Source organism: Oreochromis aureus, linkage group 17, assembly GCF_013358895.1.
Source record: "Oreochromis aureus strain Israel breed Guangdong linkage group 17, ZZ_aureus, whole genome shotgun sequence".
In the NCBI taxonomy this organism is placed as follows: Eukaryota; Metazoa; Chordata; class Actinopteri; order Cichliformes; family Cichlidae; genus Oreochromis; species Oreochromis aureus.
This window is the reverse complement of record NC_052958.1, coordinates 24,078,539-24,100,697: the sequence shown is the minus strand read 5'-3', so window position 1 is coordinate 24,100,697 and position 22,159 is coordinate 24,078,539. Positions and strand designations below refer to the sequence as shown.

General features: G+C 40.6%; 1 protein-coding gene across 1 annotated transcript in view; it reads left to right on the top strand.

Moving 5' to 3' along the window:
* The window catches only part of arhgap39 (Rho GTPase activating protein 39), a 63,460-nt gene that overhangs the window by 24,455 nt on the left and 16,846 nt on the right, over positions 1-22,159 (top strand). The window contains exons 2-6 of the mRNA XM_031740551.2: positions 6,505-6,918; positions 8,342-9,629; positions 16,027-16,191; positions 19,691-19,876; positions 21,236-21,449. Of these exons, the coding sequence (XP_031596411.1) occupies positions 6,505-6,918; positions 8,342-9,629; positions 16,027-16,191; positions 19,691-19,876; positions 21,236-21,449 (2,267 nt within the window). The remainder of the gene's footprint in view (positions 1-6,504; positions 6,919-8,341; positions 9,630-16,026; positions 16,192-19,690; positions 19,877-21,235; positions 21,450-22,159) is intronic.

Below are 22,159 nucleotides of genomic sequence, written 5' to 3'. Positions count from 1 at the left end.
TATCCCACACCACCTCGACTCCTCATCTGTCCTCGTCCAAGACCCTCTTCCTATTTAATCCTCATGAAAGTGTTGCCAGTCTGCTCAGTGGTCTCCCAGCAACGGAGAGCAGTGATTTTATAAAGACAAATGGTTGGGGAGAAGAAATGCAATCTGTGCAAGTTGACCTTTTTAAGAGGAGGGAGGAGGAGCTTTTAGCAATGCCAGGGTTATAGCCTCTATTCCGTGTTTTAAAGGTTGAGTTGTTGCAATAGAGATCTCAGAAAATCAAAGTTATTCAAACTAATTAACTATATTTTTAATGCTTTTCCTGTGTCCACTGATAAAGAATTTTATCTAGCTAGAATGAAAGCCTTTTACATTTAATTAATCCACAATTTACTGTTTATTTAACCTGTAATGCACAATGCATCATGGGTTTAATAAAGAGCTTGGGTTGGACGTTATCATTTCTCCGGGAAACTTCTATAGAGATTGAATTTACTTTCATGCACCAGCCACAGTCTGAGTGTTCATTTGGAGGTTTGATGCTCACATGGGTCATTAAGGCTGAAGCTGTATGGACACACTACTAACTCAGTCAAACCAGTGCCTCTCTGTAAGTGGGACCTGAAGCTAACAGGTCCCACTCAAATTCTGAAATTCACACATCCACAAAACAAAACTGTAACACCATCTCAGCGTTCACATCACTCAGATTAGGTTATTGTACTTGGCCCTATAAATCCTCGAATCCACTTACTCTGGATTACTCAGTAACACTGAGAAATCTTGAAGTGTTTTTTTGACTTTATTGTGCTTATTAAACAAACTACTACTTTCTTGCATTTGCGCAATATCTCTAAAATTATAAACATCGTGTCAACCCTGATGTTAAAAAAACTTGTTTATGATTTTATTACTTTTTGGGTGGACTATTGTATTTAATTATTGTCGGAGTGTCTCAAAAACTCTCTAAAAAGACTTCATGCCCCTCTTCTGTGGAACCAGCTCCCAGCTTGATTTCGGGAATTTTGTCTCCATTAGTACAGGGTTTTTACCTTATATAAATATAAAGCGCTTTGCAGTGACTGCTGTTGTGATTTCGTACTTTATAAATAAAACTGAATTGAACTCTTAAAGAAAGCCATGCCGAGACTTGAGCAGCTATAGTTATGCGAGGTACTATGTGTGCTCCTTGTGTATGAGAGAGAAAAGAGAGAAAGAAATGCTACACCAGTTGTCAGAGTGAATCCTTGTCAGATGAAGCGGAACAGGCCAGTTAAATAAAGATCCAGAGCAGAGATAGTAGGATTAATTGGCCATAATTGGTTAATGTGGTGGTGCTCTAGAATCCATTATTGTAAATGTAAAGTTCAACAACAACGCTGAACGAGATCCAGAGTGTAATTGAAGTGGTGGGTGGGCTCTTTTATAATTTTAGTGAAGCCAATTGAGTCTAATAATAGATTAAACGCTCTGTTGATTCTGCCACTTTCAGCATCTATATCAGGGGTCCCCAATCCCAGTCCATGAGGGCCGGTGTCCCTGCAGGTTTTACATCTCACCCTGGGTCAACACACCTGAATCACATGATTAGCTCATTACCAGCCTCTGGAGAACTTCAAGACATGTTGAGAAGGTAATTTATCCATTTAAATCAGCTGTGATGGATCAAGGACACATCTAAAACCTGCAGGGACACCGGCCCTCGTGGACTAGGATTGGGGACCCCTGATCTATATGGATGTTAAAATCACACACAATAATTATTTGATATGAAGTGAGTACTAAATCAGAAAAAAAGTCAGTGGGTTTTTGAGTTTTCCAATTAGGATGGACAAGGCTAAGAGTTATACTTTCAAACTCCATCTGGGTCTATGGTTATTTACCATAGATTTACAATAATGGATTACACAGCAGTTGGGAATAGATTTCACCACAGTAGATGTCTTTCTAAGTGTTATAACTAAATTTAAAGATATAATTAATCGGCTTTTGTCATCTTCAGTGCCATGTACAAACAGTGTGGAGCAGTTACCTGAACTCTGCTCCATCCAAGGTCGATTATCTTGTTGATAATTTTACATCTTCACGGTCTCTGACCCTGGATACTGTAGTTCCTCTGAAAAAGAAAGCCTTAAATCAGAAATACTTGAGTCCTTGGTATAACTCTCAAATGTGCACCTTAAAGTAGATAATTCGCAAGCTACAGAGGAAATGGCATCCACTAATTTAGAAGATCATCATTTAGCCTTGAAAAATAGTTTGTTCTATAAAAAACCCTCTTTAAAGCTAGAACTTCTTTTGACTCATCATTGATTGAAGAAAATAAGAACAACCCTAGATTTCCCTTCAGCAATTTAGTCAGGCTGACAAAAAAGTCAGAGCTCTGTTGTGCCAAGCAGTCCTACAACCTTTACTAGTAATGACTACATGAACTTCTTCACAAATAAAATTTTACAATTAGTTGAAAATATTACTCTTTACCATCTCACAGGCATAACATTAGCTACAGTTACTTTCAGTACCACTGATATTTTTTTAGGCTCCTTTTCTCCTACTGATCTTTCTGGGTTAACTTCAGTAATTACTTCCTCCAAACCATCAACGTGTCTTTCAGCCCTCTTTCTCTTTCCTACAAGACTCCTCAGAAATCCTATCCCTTGTGGTGTCCTCGGGTCAAAAATGGTCCCTAGGTGAATGGCAAACAAGTATATGGGAATCCCGAGGACACCACACGGGTTTTAATTAATTCTTGAAACTTAAATATGATCAACCTACCTCTGATAATCAGCTATCTACCACAGGCCTTCAAGCCGACAGTAGTTTAACCGTTACTTAAAAAGCCATCACTTGCCCCAGGTGTCTTAGCTAATTACAGGCCAATCTGCAACCTTCCTTTAATCTTGAAAATTCTAGAAAGAGTAGTCGTCGAACAGCTAACTGATCGTCTGCAGAGGAATGTGTCAAGGTGAGCTGTGTGGCAGGCAGGGGTTGGACCCAAACGCTGGACTCACAGATGGTAAACTTAACTTAAAGTGTCCCAAAAAGTTGATTCTGTTCATCTGGACGTAGCTTTTTTAGCGGGAGAAACTTTTCGTCACTCATCAAAGTGACTTCTTCAGTCTCAGCTGACTGCTGGTTTTCCCAACCTTATAAGCAGTACATTTGCACAATAACTGAAACCAGCCTACTGAATGAACAGTGGGCTGTGAGGTCAGTTCCTTGATCATTTAACTTAAAGTGTCAGCTTTACTGCTGGAAAAAACAAACTGAAACTAAGTACATACGTACTAAAAGAAGCAAACAAAAGATAAACTGGAACTAAGGATCTTGAACTTGGAGCACATGACATGACAATACATTACAAATGTAAGTCTGAGTAGTGAAAATGTCCATACTGAGCACCATACTGGGCAGCGGGCATCTTGAATGATCTGCAGCTTTGCAGACACATATGCACTGCACTTTCTATTCTCACACCAGTTTGCACTTGCCTAATTTTCCTGCTTCTAATACATTAGCTTTGAAGACAAAATTGTTGCGGGTTCTTTTATATACTTATATAATATAAAATGCAGGCATAGTCAGAAGATGTTATGAACATGTAATTTGTTATGCTGGCCTCCCAAAGTGCACAAAAGGACTATTTATAAAAAAAAAAACAAATACAAGAAAACATGGTAGATGTATGGTAGATGGTAAAGCAGTCCCTGTCTACTTAGAGACAGAGACTCGTTTTGCATGCTCACACTGGATGGCTTTTGCTTTACAGAGCGCAATTTTACCTTGCTTTGGTGGCCATGCTTGCCTTGTTGTCTTCTGCAGTTACTTGTGGAGGCAGGAAAATAGCTGCTGCTGGGTGTTGGTGGGCACCTGGATTCGAATGAAATACCAAGGAGATGAGCACACAAGTCCTCCTGGTGACTCTGCTGCTTGTTGTGCTGTTTGGCGCATAACATTTTGTGAATCGTGCAGCTGTTGTAGCTGCTGGAGCCCTGTAATGTACCACCTCCTGGTTTTCCAGTGGACTTGGTGGGTCCCAAGCATATGAATTGATGAGTCCATTCCTCCCATCTAGCAGTTGTAGTCAGCCACTGCTGTGCGTCTAGGGACAGGGATCCTCCAGCACTCAACATCTTCTCCCTTCTGCCATCACAACACTTTGTTAGCTGTGAAGACAGCGTGGAAGTTGCTGTAGATCAAAAGTTCTCTGGTGTCCATCCAACCAGTGTAATGGTTGGAAGGACACTGGTGCTTTTCCATCCACAGGTCTAAAAGTCAAAACCAGAGCCAGAATTAATGTGTACTCTGAATTGTGAGCTAGTGCAATTGAATTAGTGATGTTGTGGCATGTGAGTACTTCAAAATATCCAGCTTGGAAACATCTTTGGGCTTTAAAGAGATATGCAACTGAATGTCGCCTTCATAGCAGCGAGAATTGTCACTGAGATTTCCTTAAAAGTGGTTAAAATGTGCTGAAGAGGGAGAAATCATAACAGAAACAATAAAGGCCCAAAACAGAACCTTATAGTAGGAGAAGTGGAGGAGGACCAGAACTTAAAAACAGCCACACACAAGAAACATTGAGACAGATATCAGTACGATCATCCAAAACTAGACATTACTATCTCAGCCTATTGATCAAAATGTTCAACAGTATCAAAGGCAGAGGTCAAGGCAGAACAAAACTTTGCCTGCATCAGTATGCAAGATGTCACTGGAGACTCTAAGAAGGGCTGTCTCTTTGGAACAGTTATAAGATGTAAACTTCTAAGTTTCAAATCTTAGCAATAAACTGTAATTTTCAAATTGGTCTTTAAATTCTTTAAAGAAGAGAAGGGTCAAGATTTTTTCAAAAAAGAGGGTGGATGACAACATTTTTTATTTAGTTTTTTTAAACCTGTCCTGTCCGGCAGTTTTAGCAAGCAGATTCAGTTCAGTTTAATTCAGTTTTATTTATTTAGCACCAAATTACTATAACAGTTGTCTAAAAGTGTTTTATGTTGTAAAATAAAGAGCCTACAATGATACAGAGAAAAAAGAGAAAACCAATTAGATGAGCCCCTGTAAGAAGTGCTTTGGCGACAGAGGCGAGTGGGAAAAATCTCTTTTAACAGGAAGAAACCTCCAGCAGAACCAGGCTCAGGCAATCTGCCACCACCGTTTGGCAGTAAAGGGAGGAAGATAGGACAAAAGACATGCTGTGGACAGGAGCCAGATATTAATATGAACTAATGATTAAATGCAGTTCATTAAAATGGGAGTCCTCCAGAAGCTTAGATCTATTGCAGCATAGCTAAGGGAGGATTCAAGGTCACCTGACCCAGGCCTAACTATATGCTTTATCAAAATGGAAAGTTTGAATTCTAATCCTGAAAGTAGAAAGGGTGTCTGCTGCCCAAATCCAGACTGTTTGCACAAGGCTGAAGCCTCTTAACCCCCATTCCACTTGTAAATACACTTGGAAACACAAGTAAGCTCCCAGTCTGAGAGTGACCTAATGGGGTGGTGCAGTACTTTGTTTTTAAATTCAATTTTGGATTTAACTGGGGAGCCAATAAAGGGAAATATGTTCTCACTTTCTAGTCCCTGTCAGCATTCTGCTGCATTATTTCGGATCAGCTTTTCAGGGAGTTCAGGGAAACATCCTGATAATAAGAATTGCAGTAGACCAGCCTAGAGGTTATAAATGCATCAACTAGTTTTTATGTCTTTAAGACATTTCTGCAGGTTAACTAATTGGTGTGTGTTATCTGGCTTCATAGATAAAGTTGGGTATCATCTGCATAGCAGTAAAGATGTTTGCTATGCTTTCTAAAGACACTGTCTAGGGGAAGCATGTATAATGTAAATAGAAATGGTCCTACCATGGAACCCTGTGGAACTCCGTTATTAACTTTAGTTGACTACAAATTTAATTCGCGGTCACATTAATCTGGAGAGAATATCTGCCTCCATAAAAAAGCAGTTGGATGAATCTGTTTTAGGGGGAGCTCGGCTTTAGTCTTATCTACCTATGTGCCTTACAGGGGGCCGGGGTTGGTCTTTGGATCTTTGGCGACTTTTCAGGGAGCTTGAGAGCTGGGGCTGCTGTTTCTGGGTATATGTGTGTCTGTCTTGATTGGTGGTGGTGGGGAGCATGAGTGATTGCTGCCTTGCTGTCCTGGAATGTTGGGTCTGGGATTCTTGTAGTCAGGGGTGCTTGCACTGGGCTGGGTGGCTTGCCTCTTTTGCGTGGGTCGGGTATGGATCTGTGGCCCTGGCACTCAAAAATGTAGGGTGGGTTGTCCTTAGTCTCCTTCAGAATGTCTGGTTTACGCCTCTGGGGTCCTTGGTTGTCTGCAGGTCCTTTCTGGGGGGTCTTTGGCTATTTGCCTCTCAAGTTTATCTGCACCTTAGACATTGAGGGTTTTAGGAGGGAGGTGTGGATGGGCTCTGTTGACCAGCTAGTTAGGCTGGCAGATGGAGTATGTAGCCACTGTAATTCTAAAGCTGTCATTTTGCAATCTGCCCCTACAGGTTGGAGTGGGTGGAAATCATTGAGCCACGCACACGGGAGCATATGTATGCCAATCTGCTAACGGGTGAGTGCGTGTGGGACCCACCACAGGGTGTTTGCATCAAGCGTACTGGTGAGAACCAGTGGTGGGAGCTGTTTGACCCCAATACTTCACGCTTCTACTACTATAATGCCTCTACCCAACGCACAGTGTGGCATCGGCCTCAGGGATGTGACATCATACCCTTGGCCAAGCTGCAGACTCTGAAGCAGCACACAGATGCCACCATCACTCGTCCTCCAGGTGGCGGGCGGCGAGCATCTGCTGACAACAGCCCAGGACGGAACAGCGAGGTCAGCCGAGAAGGAAGCACCTCGTCCTCCCTTGACCAGGAGCTGTCCGAAAAACAAGGCAACAGAGAGGAGGCAGACAGGTAAGACTGTTCACCTGACAGGGACTAAGAAATAGAAACATGCAGGAGGCATTAATTCTGTATTTAGTAGGCCATTTAGCCACACTTAAAGGTGAGTTAGGTACAGGTATACAGCACACTAGAACAATGCTTAGGGTAATGTTCAGCCATTAGAATGGCACTGTGCAACCTCCATGATGCTCAATGTGTGAACCCCCCCCCCCCAGTCAACCCAAAAAACCCCACTCAGTTATATGAATATGAGACAGGAACTAATGTATTTCTCACTTTCAACACAGAGATTTTTAATGTCCAAAATACAACAATAATTCCTTTATGCTAACATATGGATTAATATCAGCTAAAGAGCTAAAACAGCATGACAGTAAGTCATAAAATAGTGGTACTTTACCTTTTTAATTCAGATCTACAATTCTGTTATGCCAAATCATTTTTATCTGCACGTTGAAGCTTTATCATGGAAAGAAGAAGCCATATGTGAATATGATGTAGAAACACCCAACTTCTCTGGGCAAAATCCCATGTCAAAATGACTGGAGCAAAATGGAAAACTGTTCTGTGGCCAGAGAAATAAAAACATGAAATCATTTTTTAAAAGCATGTGTTCAACATCCTCTAAGCTTTAGAGGAGACAGACCATCCAGCTTGTTATCATTTCTCAGTTCCAAAGCCTGTGACAGCGCCTGTATAACTGCTAGGTTGTACGTATTAAAGGTTTTAGATCAAAATATGCTCCCATCCAGACAGTGTCTTTTTTGCAGATGTTTAAGCATACCGAATAGATGCTGCTGATGCATGCTCTGATCTAGTCTGTTCCCTGAACTCAAACTCTAATTTTAAAATTAGTTTCAAACCTTGCTGAAGTTTAAAATCCAGTTGCTGTTTGTCTTTTGGTCTTTCTGCCTTTACTTTTGTTTCTGTAAGTGAAAGGAATGCTCTGTTGTGACTGAGTGACTGGCTGGCTCACAGAAATATAACTTCCTTTGAGAAACCCTTTGGTTGTCCAAATGTCCAATCACATTTGCCGCATTTGGTCAAATCTGAGCAGAGTTTAGTCCTGCACAGTTCAGATTATATTCTACTACTGTTGTCAGCAGTGACATCATCATTAAATGGTAGTGATCCCGTTCTGTTGCAGGGATACTACTTCATATCATGAGTTTTTGCTCTCTTTCTGCATACTTCTCTCTTCCCATCATTTAGGAATAAGTTAATCTTGGTTTTATTTTTACCTTATAATAAAAATCATTTTCAGATAAATGTGATTATGAGGTATTTTTCTAATAATTACAAGATTAATTGCAACAGAGTAACTGGAACAGGAACTGATAAGCTTCAAAACGAACTTGAATATCCTGTAACTGCATCTATTTTTTTCTTTATCAAAATGTCTCTCCTCTCTTTTTTCTGTTCTCTCTATCAGGACCTCTCCCTTCAGGTGGAATACTGGTACAAAAGAGCGAATGCTGATCAAGGTGACAGACAGAGAGCCCAGCTTCTTGGCTCATCAGGGAAATGGTTACTCTCCCTGTGACCCCTCCAGCCCTAGCACTCCTTCTGGAGGGGGCACCACCTCACGAGCCCGCTGTTCCTCTGGAGGAAACCCTTCTTCAGAACCTGACAGCTCCCCAGTTCTTTATGCCGACCGCCGTCAGTCTCCTTTTCTTAAGCGGGCAGAGCTGGGTGGCTCAAACACCCATCGACTCACTTCAGCTGACTCCCAGCCTCCTTCACCCCGCTACACCTATGAGCCCCCACTATATGAGGAGCCGCCATCAGACTTTCAGCCCCCACCCATCTATGAAGAGCCTCCCACTGACATGCACCTCTCTGATTCTTCTTCCTTCTACAGCACTGGCAAGTCACCTGCTCGAAAATCTTCAGTCCCCCTTTACCACTCCCCCAAGCAGGGCCAGTCACCCTATGGCCAGCTGGTTCTGACCAGGCAGAAGTGTCCCGAAAAGACTCAGAGTTTGGAGTACAGTCCTGTGGGCAAGGAATATGTTAAGCAGCTGGTGTACGTGGAGCAGTCATCTTCCAGTCCTCGATTCAAGACAGCAGACCGTCTTCTGCGTTACGGCACAACCGGTGGCTATGGAAGTTCATATGGGGGGTCCTACACTCTGCAACACAGCCAATCTCTGATCAGAGACCCCCGCCTCCTACTGGACTACAGTGGAGAGGGTGGAGAGGGAAGCCAGAGGTTAGTTTATGAGGACTCCATATCCTGGACGTCCAGCCAGACACACTCCCTGTCTTCTTCTTCTACAGCCAGGCCTGGGGCTTTCTCTCCCTCTGGCAACCGCAAACGCAAAAGCCGCAAGCCATCCCTCCCACAGGAACTGACTCGCTATGGGGAGGTGGAGCTTACAGGGACAGCATCTGAGGCCATGCTGGCTCAGGCCAGACTTGCATGGGAGGCTCAGCAGGTGATGAAACAGAGGTGCAGTTGGGATTCTGGGCAAGGAGGTGGTGCTTCCCAAGCTGGCAGCTCTAAAGATGGCTATGAGAGTGACGGAGCAGTGCCTCTGCCGTTACCGGGACCAGTGGTGAGGGCGTTCAGTGAGGACGAGGCACTAGCACAGAGCGATGGCCACCACTGGAAACGCAGTACCTTTGAGCGGCTGGGGTTCCCTCAGGCCCTGCTGGAGAAAAGCCTCTCTGTTCAGACCAACCTGGCCTCCCCTGAACCTTACCTTCATCCCTCACAGGTACTGCTGCATGCTAGAATTTTCTAGCCATATTTAGAAGGATAGGATAATTCCATTATTATTAATAACTGCTTTTGTAGTTGAGTTACCATTGCTAATCTATAACAGCCTTACTTAATGGGGGATTTATTGTGTATATGTGTATGAATAAATGTGTAAGAGATGGATAACGTGGCTCCACTTCCTTTGTACAAGAGTAAAGACAAAATTTCCCACTTATGGGGGCTGCCATCTTGATTTTTGGAGTCTGTAAGTCGTTGTGTCAAACTCCCATACACATGCTGGACATGACTGTCAACACACCTCCCCTTGCACTTTTCATGTGCCCGGCAATCTGGTGGTGTATTTAGTGGAACTGACGGCTCATTAAATTAAGGTAAATACAACCACATCCAGATATTTAAAAAGGCACCCAACATAACATACTATAGGCCTATACTACATCATTTTGTAGCTGATAGTTTTAATGCATTAGCTAGCTTAGCAGTTAGCATACACACTGTCTTTTTCTCAATATGAGTCCTTGTGTGTATTTTTGTGTAACTGTGAAATGTTGTCAGTCGCAGCTCAAGTACTGTTGAAGTTCAGCGTATGCATCAAGTCAACTATGCTCAAAAAGCACAGACATCTTCTTTGACTTTCATGTGGACTTGGATGTGCTTGGTACAGCCAGTTATTCCAGAATGTATTTTGTTTGAAACTCAAAAGCAGCAATGGCAGATGAGAGTGGCCACAAAACTTTAAGTGAGATTTAAATAACTGTTTTTGTGAGGCAAATATATATTGCTGGGCATCGATTTTGATTTCTCTGATTTGACTCCAATTCACAAGGTCCTGATTTGACTCGATTCGGTTTCAAAATATTATAATTCTGTTCATTTATCAGTACATATCCATATTTTATATCTATGTATAAAATCAAAGCTGACACTTGCGAGACTTCATCAAAGGTGTAAGCATCACAGCAGATGCCTTTGTGTCAAAGTAACTGAGGATAAAACACAGAAAAACATGAAGGAGATTTTGCTGGTCTAGCTTTTTATAGCAGACAACCGTCTTAAAAATATTCTGCAGTAGATCAGAAATGGAAGAAAACTATGAATCAGCATATGAACATTACCTGATGCTGCTGAAGTGAAGCAGAGCAAAGTTACAGAGGTTTTATTAGAGACACAACTAAGAGTTTTGCAATTTGGAATCATTTGTAAAAGTTTACATTTCTTTGTATTGGACAGCAGAAATTAGGCTAAATTATATATTTCAAATACATATTATCCTCTCTGGTTACCCTGGTGTAAACGCCACTTAATTACACCTCAGAGCTGAAATAAAGGTGATCTTTCTCTTCCCTGACAGACTACAAGTTCTGAAGTTCTGCTCTTACACTTTTTGTACACCTCTGCTGACACCTGAAATGTGAACTGTTTAAAAAAAACTTTATATACTAACAGATTATCCATTACTGTAAAAACCACCAATAACCTTTGACTCAGTGGTGGTTTTTAAATGGAGAGCTGCAACGATGAGATATTAGTGCAGTTCTGAGGGGTATACACTGAATGAAATTCAACACAGTCTGGCTTGCTTTGCATTAGCTGACTCTATAATACGTAAAACCTTAGTTGGAAATAGTGGGTATCACAATGGTGATTATGAACTTTTCCCACTAAGCCAGGCTTTCTGCTTCAAGCTTTAAGTGTACTTGGGTAAAAATTGGTGTTTCGTAGATCTCTGTGGAAGAAGCCAAGCTGTTCCTTACTAAAACACAAAATGATCCACGCTTCAGTCAAAGATGTTACCAGATGATGATTAAAAAAATGATGATGGTGCACTGCACACTACATGCTTAGAATAAAAGAATCAGTGAAAATGTGGCGCTTCCAGATGATTTTTAAACTAAAATCGAACACAAACCACTCCCGACCAGGTTAAGGGCTTAGCATAAGTTACATTGATAATTTATCCAAGTAAAAAGAGCCACACGGAAAACTGACTTTCAGCCAGGGTGTACTGGCTTCGTAGTACACCCTAGTTCAGTCGCGATGAGTCATGGTCACTGACAGGAAAACAGCAAAACATATGGAGACACATCTTAGTCACATTTTTTTATTAATCATGTTACTTTTATTTGGTGGACATCAGCAGTGTTATCACCAAACTGAGGTATTAGCAAAAAACTGGACTGATACTACAGGCAGTTGATGATGAGCTTGAGCTTGAGAAGAGAAGCCTGTTAAAGTATAATGCCCATAATAAAAGCACAGTAAGGATAACACTAGTTCGTGACCAGGCAGGCCCAATGACGTTTCTGTTTCTCATATAAAAAAGAGGCTTTAGTGCCTCATTTTCAGTCACCTGCTGCAGGTCTTAACATTCTTCAAGAAAGCATGTGCTCTGCCTTTGTCACAGCAGTGATTGAATGAACATATGCAGAGGCTTAGACATGATTGCAGACGTGCTGAGAGAAGATGGAAAAAGGATGGGCTGTATGTTTCCTTACACATACTCAGGGACTGTCTCTCTGTTTATCAAGAGGCTGTACAGACTGCAAAGACTCAGTTTATCTCAAACCTAATGTCCACAAATAGACACAAGCCTCAGGTACCATCTTGTAAACCTTTCAACCTTCACTCTTGCTGCTATCCTTTTGCAACAAATAACTCCTGACACTTGTCTCCAGCAACTCTACCCTGCCCCCCTCTCTTTTCCACCTCTTTTGTGCCCTGTCAGTTGCTTTGGATGCAAATGTAAATATTACTGATTAGCTGAGGAAAAATTAAAGTTATTTTGTTTGTTTAAAAATGAAGCAAAAACAAGATGTGACAAAAAAAAAAATTCTAGTTAGTGATTCCTAGACTCCAGTTCAGAAAGGTCTACAGAGGGTTTCTCCACACGAAAACTCTCAGTAACTCACTTACAATTCATCCAGAAATCTCGTGCAGAGGTGAGTCGAGGTCATTAAATCAAAAGCACATGAACATTTAGGTAAGAGGAGCCGACTTTATTAATTGCCATTAGCTTAGCGACCAGGTGTAGAATGAAGGTCTTCCTCAATCTTAACGAGTAAGCAGCAAATCATATGATTAGAATTTTATAGGCTGTATTCATATTGGCCAGATGTCTATAATTATCAACCAGGGAGTCATCAGGCAGCCCTTCTTATACAAAAGATGCATGACACCTTGATAAAAGGTGAGTCTGGAAGTCTCTTATGCAGCCTTTTTGCAGATTTTGAAATTATGATCAGCATAACAACCTTTACTTTGTAAAACAAAAGGCAGCTGATAGGAGCAGCTTTTTTCCTTCATGCTGGAGTTTGTTAAAGATGTGATTTGACCTTTACGTTTTCCAAGTGAAAAATCTACAGTGAGCCAGGAGCTGTTTCTCAATACCCAAGAACAAGTTAGTACTTGTGTTCCTGCTTGTCTGGACTTCCTGAGAACAGAGAATCCAGCACAATCATTCTACAAATGGAGGCAGTACAGTTGATAACATCACAGCTCAGCTCCAGTGTCTTTTTACTGTCATTCCCTCCCAATAGATTGATTAATATTTACAATAGAAATTACTAGATTTCCTTAGAATTAAACTAGATTATTTGTGTTTTTAAGCACTTTGGCAAAATGTTTGGCTATAACAGGATCATTGATGTAAAATGGATTAAAAAAGATGCAGTAAAGACTGGACTGATTTAGTCATTACATGCATACACGTGCCATATAAACTACATTATCTAGAGATGCTGATTACTATTATATAAATCTTTTTTTTAGATGTACAGAACATCTGCTCGCCTTTAGTGTTCATGGTCGTTGTCGTCTAACATTCAGAGATTTACTGATCTGTTTCATAGTGTCTAAGCTGACAAATGAGTATTAGGGCCACATTAAGAAAAAAATTTTATTGATCATTTTGAGAGTAAAGTTAAAATACTATTTTAAGAAAAAAGTTTAAATGTGGAGGTTACTGTTGTTTCAAGGCAGTCTTCCTTGAAGCAATGATATACTTCCTTTAAAATGCCTTTTGTAGATAAGTTAGTAAAATCGTACTTCAAAATAGGTTTTAGTTACAAGAAAGGAAATTATTTCCTTTTTTAGCAAACACAGTGTGGTGATAAGTAAGAAAAAGCACAAAAATGTAAGAGCTGGCCTGATTTGTATAAAATGAAGTGGCTGGCAGTGGACAGATGCAGGGATACCGATGGTTACACCTTTTTCAATAAAAGGATGTGTTTTATCACGAGACACAATAGGACGGCTGATCAATTTCTTGCACTAACTCATCTACACAAGGCATTTTCTAGAGCGTAGCAGCCTACACATAATGTCCATATTTTGACTTTTTTCTTGAAACAGAATGTTAACTTCTTATAATTCATTCCATTGCTTGACAATATCCTTAGTCGAAGTCAGCAGCAAGTCACCACTATACACAGTGTAGGTAGAGCACTGTTTCCCCCTCCTGAGTCGCCTGACAGTTTGCCAGAATTTTTTTGAGACAGTCCAAAAGTCTTTTCCTGTGGCCTCTCCAAAAGAATAAGATTGCGGAAACAAGCAGCAGAAATAAGCTTTCTCCAAAGGGTGGATGACCTCTCCCTTAAGAAATAGGGTGAGGAGTTTGGTCATCCGGGAGGGGCTCAGAGTAGAGCCGCTACTCCTTCACATTGAAAGGAGCTGAATGAGGTGGGTCGGGGATCTGACAAGGATGCCTCTGGGCACAGTCATTACATCACTGAAACACAAACTTCATCTCTCTTAATAAAAACATTCGACATGCACAGTTCAGTCTGCATACTGAACAGAAACAAACATGTCAGATGTTAGAATTGTCTTGTTAATACCAGAATATTTCAAACCTTACAGTTTTAGCCGTCATCTGTTATTGCCGCTTTTGATTTTGGATGAAATGCGTTGTGAAAAACTTGGCTGCACCAAGCACACAAAGGTCACCCCCAGTGCATGCTCAGTAGAGTGGGCAAAGTGAGAACACATCTGGATGTTTTAAGCCTGCATGACTTGAATTGAATTGGAGTAGTACTTGGGCTGCAACTGATGACATTTCACAAGTCCACAAGAATACAGGCATACACAAGTTTGTATGTTGAGAAACAACCAAGATCTTGAAGGACTGCAAAGGAGCGCGCCTCAGGTAGGTGAAAATCCCTCTCGCCCCTCTTTCCGACTTAAGTGGATGAGGACAGACACACGTAAATTTTAAAGAAATTTAATGGCAGCTGGAGCTGCGTCATAATTTACTGTAAAAAGTGCAATTTACTGTAAATACTTTTTACATCCTCCCGTAATTACATTTACAATAAAATTGCTGTAACTGGATTTTACTGCAGTTTGCTATAATTTTATTTACAGTAAAGCTACAGTAAATTTTATCAACAGTAAATTTACTGTAAATTTAATATACAGTATTTTTTTGGTAATCACAGCAACCATTTTGAATTTAAATTAGCTTTGCTGTAAATTCAACAGCAAATTCCTGGCAGCAGGATGTTATTTTAGAATTTACAATAACCAATTTGCTATATTGTCTACATTTTACAGTTACTGTATTTAGATTATTTGTAGCGTATCTTTATTTAAAGTAATGTGCTTTACTGTATCTTTATTTATAGAACTCTTAGTGTTCTCCAGTTTAATTTATACTGTTGCAGGACTAACATAGTAAAGCACGATAAACTACATCTGACCCCTGTTCTTTCAAAAGGCAGTTAGTCATGAATATTTCTCCTTAAATTATGCTTTTTATTGTTGAAAGTACAGTTTACAAATATGTAAGAAAAAACTGACATGTCTATAGCAGAAACTGAAAAACTTCTGTCATTTAATTGTTTATTGCTTAATTACTTTGGAATTTAGAATCGGCTTCAAACGCACATTCAGGCCTGCCATTCAGAGGCACTTTGTATATAACTTATATTACGTAATATTCAATACTGAACTTTGATACTGTACTGTATATTTTATTTAACTCTTTGCATTTATATTTGAAGAAAAGTTTATTTCAATGTTTTCATATTTCAGAGAATATAATATTAGATTCAGCAATTAGTTTTAGTTGGATAACCTTATCAATTTCCTGCTTTAATTCTAATGCCAAACCCATATAATTTTTTTTAAATGATATGCAAACAAACATAATATAATCATAGTGGTTCTTACAGCTATGATGCCTTTGAATATCTTTCTTTTGTTCAAAGCTGTTCAAAGAATGACTAGACTTTGCTCTGAAATAACCTTGTCAACATTGACAAATTAAAATGTCAGTCTTGAATTCGCTACCTGAGTGTTAATAAGTGCTAAAGAAACTTTATAAATGTTTTGCAGCAGCGGCACAAGATTAATTGTCTGTTTCCTCACTCCCTCTCTGTTTGTCCAACTTTAAGTCAGAGGACCTCGGAGCTTGTGCCCAATTTGAAGCCAGTCGAAATGCAAGGAATATGATGCCTAGCGCCAGCTGTGGCATTTTCCCAGAGTTCTCCCTGAGGAAGCCGTCCTCGGAGACCGACATTGAGAACTGGGCATCCAAGCACTTCAATAAACACACACAGGTATTCACAAAAATATAAAACACAAGCCTGTTTCCTTTTAGTGATTCTGAACCTGATATCTCTACTGTATAAAAACGCTTTATGTATCCTATACTTTACCCTAATGGTCTGTTTTCAAGATCTCTAAAGGACAACGTCATTTCACTTTTACAGTTATCTGACTATTTAACATTATCCAGTTCATGCTTTTAATTAATGAATTTCTATACATGTGAAACAAATGAATTAACAGTCAATTAACATTATAGTAAGACTGTAATAACAGCATCGCATTAATAACACTGTTGATTTAAATGATTCTGTTGATTGTCTCACATACTGAGAGTAAAAAGGTTTTATTATAATAAATATACAGTAATTATCTATCCAAAGCATAGACACACCTTTGGATCTTCAGGTTGGGGGTGTCTGTATTCAGATGGGTCCATAGGCTAGACCCCCTATGCCAATAAAGCATACTTCACATACAAGTGAAGACATACCGACTCGGACTTGCCTGGATTAAAAAGGTTAGGTCAGGTGCTGAGGAACCAGGACACACTAATGAGAAGTGTGCTGCTGGAACATGAAGGCACAAGATATAAACACAGGGCATTGTTGGAATGCTACTACACAAGTAACCCCAGCGGAAGGGGTTACTTGAAGAGGATGTGCAACCCGAGCAAGGCACAGAAAGGAATTGGGAGGAATACCAAAGGAGTGAAGGAGTACTGGTAAACAGAGCAGTGGCCTGAGACTGCAAGACTAGGCTGACCAAACTGTGCACTGCCTGGATTGACTACAAGAAGGCCTATGACTCGACACCCAACACCTGGATCCTGGAATGCCCAAAATTGTACAAGATCAACAGGACCCTGAGAGCCTTCATCAGGAACTCAATATGTGACATACAACACTAGAAGCCATCTTCAAGCCTATAGCACAGGTTGCCTTCAAGTGCTGGATCTACCAAGAAGATGCACTGTCCCCACTGCTGTTCTGTATAAGCCTGAGCCCCCTCAGTGAGATCATTGACAAGACTGGCTACGGATACCGACTACGGAACGGAGCAATCAAACCAGTGAACAAGACATTGATTCACTGATCCACCCTACCGGGATCAAGGATATCGGAATGTAGTTTGGACTGGAAAGTGTAGTTGGATGGTAACATAGAAAGGGAAGGTAGTCAGAACTGATCGAACTAACAGAAGGCAACATTGCAGACACTGAGGACACCTTCAAGTACCTGGGAACCCCACAGGCAAATGGGACCCATGAAGAGGCTGTAAGGAAAGCTGCAACCACCAATTACCTGCAGAGGGTTCAGGCAAGTTCTAAGAAGTCAGCTGAATGGTAAGAACAAGATCCTATCTGTAGGTAAGAACGCCTATGCCCAGGCAGCAGAAACCCAAGAAAGAAGAGGAGGAACCAACATGAAAAGATAGACCCCTGCATGGTATGTACCACCGGCAGATAGAGGCAGTGGCTGACATCCAGAGGTCCTACCAACGGCTGGAAAAAGCTGGACTGAAAGACAGCACAGAGGCACTAATCATGGCAGCACAGGAACAAGCTCTGAGCACGAGATCCATAGAGGCTGGGGTCTATCACACAGGTGCAGGTTGTGTAAAGATGCCCCTGAGACAATCCAGCACTTAACAGCAGGGTGCAAGATACTAGCTGGCCATACATGGAACGCCATAACCAAGTGGCCGGCATAGTATACTGAAACGTCTGTGCCGAGTATGGCCTGGAAGTCCCTAGGTCAAAATGGAAGGTGGTGGAGAATGACCGAGCTAAAATCCTGTGGGACTTCCAGATACAGACAGATAAAATGGTGGTGGCTAACCAGCCAGACATAGTGGTGGATTAACAAGCAGAAGAAGACGGCCATAGTGATAGATGTAGCGATACTGAATGACGGTAACATCAGGAAGAAAGAACGCAAAAAGCTTGAGAATTACCAAGGGCTCAGAGAAGAACTGGAGAAGATGTGGAGGGTGAAGGTAACAGTGGTACCTGTACCTCCGAGTGGTAATTGGAGCACTAGGTGCGGTGACTCCCAAGCTAGGCGAGTGGCTCCAGCAGATCCCAGGAACAATATCGGAGATCCTTGTCCAGAAGAGTGCAGTCCTAGGAACAGCGAAGGACCTTTGTTGTCTTGATGTCAGCAGCTTCTGTCTCCTCCTTTGACCAGCTTGTTATGCCACTTTGTTACTATCAACTGCACTTCTCCAGTCTGAATGACATTCCAATGTCACTGCTGTAGATCCCAGTGGTGTGGGTCAGTGAATCGATGTCTCAAGAACTCCTGGCATATAGCTTGAAGTTGCTGGTATCAGAAGCCAGTCTTGTTAATCATCTCACTGAAGGGGTTCAGGCCTATGCAGAACAGCAGTGGGTACAGGGTAGATCCTCGGTAGATCCTGCATTTGATGGCGACTTGTGTATTTGGGTTGAATTTGACCTTAAGTGTTTTTTTGCCACATCCCCATCAAATTACTGATGAAGGCTCTTGAGGTCATGTTGATGTTAAAGGCATTCCAGGATCCATGTGTAAGCCACTGAGTTATATGTTTTTGGGCAGTGCACTGGTTGGTCAGTCTGGTCTTACAGTCTTGAGTGACAACTCTATCTACCAGGGGCTGGGACCCTCTGGTGTTTCTGCCGGTTCCTTCCTGAGCCCCGCTTTTGCTAAATTAGTATACCTAATAATGAATGCAACCTGTAAGTTGCTACAGTGGACAATGAAACAGACAGTAACAACAATCCCCCTGCAGTTTCTCCAGAAACTGCACGGTCATTTTGATTTCAATCTGTGTCTGTTTTAACCATCTGTTCCCCAGATGGTTAAAGCTTGCTTCCAGGTTGTTAATTAGAAGGTCTAACCCAGATGGATTTAATGTGTTTGTGAATGGTAGCAATATCTTGATGAAACGCCTGTAGTTATGTAAAGTACATGCTAATTTCTCAAAGGTCAACCTTTCTTGCTATATTCAGTAGAGGCATATTCAGCTTTGGACTGTCAGTACTTTATACACTTGGTGCAGCTGTTGCCAAAATATAGTGAAAGAGTGATGAACTCATATCATATCATATCCAAACTGATAATCTTTACCTTTCACTTAACTTAAAAATATCTCGTAGCCTTTTAGGGCTATGAATATGTAATAATTTCAACAAAAAAGGGAAAATGCACAACTATAATTAAATTAAATTACATTTTAATTTATACAATGTCAGTTCATAGCAACAGGTTCTTCAATGGTTTTATACTGTAAAAAAAAAAGACCTTAAAATATGAATCCAAGATGATCCTCATTAACAAGTATTTGGTGATAGTAGTGCAGAAGAAATCCTTTTAACTAGAAGAGACTTCAGGAAGATGCTCAGGGAATGGCAGCCAAAATTCTCTGCTAAGACAAGGGCAATTAAAATGTCAGTTGCACTCTCAGCATCTGTTTCTGTGTCACTTAAACAACTTTATATTTCTCTCAATCCCTTATTTCTTTCCTCAGGGTCTTTTTAGAAGAAAGGTCTCTATTGCCAACATGTTGGCCTGGAGCAGTGAGCCTATCAAGAAGCCCATGATTGTGACTTCAGACCGCAGCGTGAAAAAGGAGGCAGTCGAGATCTTTAAACTCATCCAGACCTACATGGGAGACCGTCGCTCCAAGGCCGACCCCCTTTCTGTGGCTCTGGAGGTGAGTTTCTCTAACTTTCTCATTATGTCCTTATAAATTTATTTTATTTCAGCACCTTCACTAGAAAACTGACACTTAGTCCAGAGGTTTGGTACAGTGTGTACACAGCCACTGTGCTGTTTAAAAAAAATGAGTAAACTGGCCAAATATAGGCCAAAAGAAGAACTGGAAGGCCAACAACCCTATCTACACTAAATAAGGATAATATGAAAAATATTATCCAGTGACCTGGCACATTCAGACTTTTAATGGAATAAAGGATCAAACTTTAGTTTTAATCATCATCAGAATCATAGAATAGATCAAGTCAGCCAAAGAAAGAATAGCCATGGGACGTTTTACAAGAAAACCGAGAACTCGTCTTGAAGACTGCTTAAAGAAATTAATTTGCCTTCCTCAAGACAGTTCAGGCTGTTGAACAATAAAGGCGGTCATGCCAAATATTGACTTTCAAGCTCATTTCAAGTTTACAAACTCTGTTCGTACCCTTTACCTTATACTGTATTTCCATGTTTTATAGAGTTCAATAGATCACTGTTCCATTTCCCATTTTCCTACCAACATAAAAAGAAATGAGGGGTGGATCGTGACTTTTGCACAGTATTTTAGCAAATTGTTTAAAGTGAGACGTTTTACTATTTCATTAAAATATTAGCTAATTTGGTTAATTGTCAACAGGTCAGTAACACAACTTGGTTTAAAAAGACTATGAAAAGAGACACAATAATGTTCCTCAATGTAAAATTGAGTTAAAAAAAACTTGAATATTTCATTATCTGCAGAACATAAGATCATCAAAAGATTCAGAAAGTATGAAGTTGAAAAAGCAGTATTAGATCCCTGTGTTATTTATGCCCTCTGGTGGCACTACATTGAAAACAGTCATTATTCTCTCATGGAAATGACTGCACAGGCTCAGAAACACTTTGAGAAATCATTGTCTGTGAACATTCCTGCGATATTCACAAATGCAGGTTAAAGGTTTATCATGCAAAGAAGATGTGATATGATGTTCTCTGGGCTAAGGGTCCTTTTAAAATGGACTGGGCTAAGTAGAAGACTGTTCTGTGGTCAGATGAATCAACGTTTGAAATTCTCCTGCATTAAATAGGAGAGAGACCATCTGGCTTGTTATTAACATTCAGTTCAAAATCCTGCATCCTGCCTATGGAACACTCAACTCCAGCTCTATTGTGCATAAAATACAGGTTTATGACAGCTGCAAATCATTGCATTGTGTTTTCATATACATTTTACGCACCATTCCAGTTTTTGTAGAATTGAGGTAAATCAGTTGGACAGAAAAGTTAAAATGACCTCAAATTTTTAAAGTTACATGGTTCTCTGCCTGTCTGTCAGGTTGTGGTGCGTGGGTGGAGTAATCAGGGTTTGCGTGATGAGCTCTACATCCAGCTGTGTCGTCAAACTACAGAGAACTTCCGCTACGACAGCCTAGAGCGAGGCTGGGAATTGATGGCCATCTGTCTAGCTTTCTTCCCCCCAACACCCCGTTTCCACACTTACCTGGAGGGCTATATTTATCGACACATGGACCCTCTGAATGACACCAAAGGTGAGGGTGCAACACACATCTTTGCTATTTAGTACCAGTGACACATGATCTGACTGGAACCAAGTCACTTTGATGGTATTTTATTGAGGTGGCTGTTGACAGAAAGACTGGGATAATTTACACTCTCTACTCTTATTTAGCCAAATGCTTAAAAATTGACAGGACAGCACTTCATGGTGCAAATGGATATTGACAAAGCATTTTGTAAAAGTAACACAGGAATTTTTCATTGAAAAGAAATTGACACAGCATTCGCCTTTCCTTGTCTTTTTGATTTTTATGAACTTCTTTATTCCGTACATGTTTAATTTATATCCCCTCAACATACAGGCGCAAGACACAAACACATATATTCACACATGCACAAACATTTTTCTTTCTACACTACTTTATAAATAAGATCATTTGCAATCTCTCATAATGATATTGCCAAGTTTTGTAACTTGGCAATATCTGTGGTATTGGAACCACAGAGACTCAAAGCACCCGCCACATAAATAAACTTAAAGCTTACATTGTTTACATTTATTGTAAACTGACTCTCAGATATAAAAAAAAAAACCTACTCAGGGGTAGCTATTTTACTACACGAATCAACTGCTTTTACTCATACTCCTTTATGCCTTTTTGTTGCGTCTTCCTGCAAAGCACTGATCACTTTCACTTGTTAAGAACTGGCATTGGCCTCAACCTAGGTTCCGACTTAACTT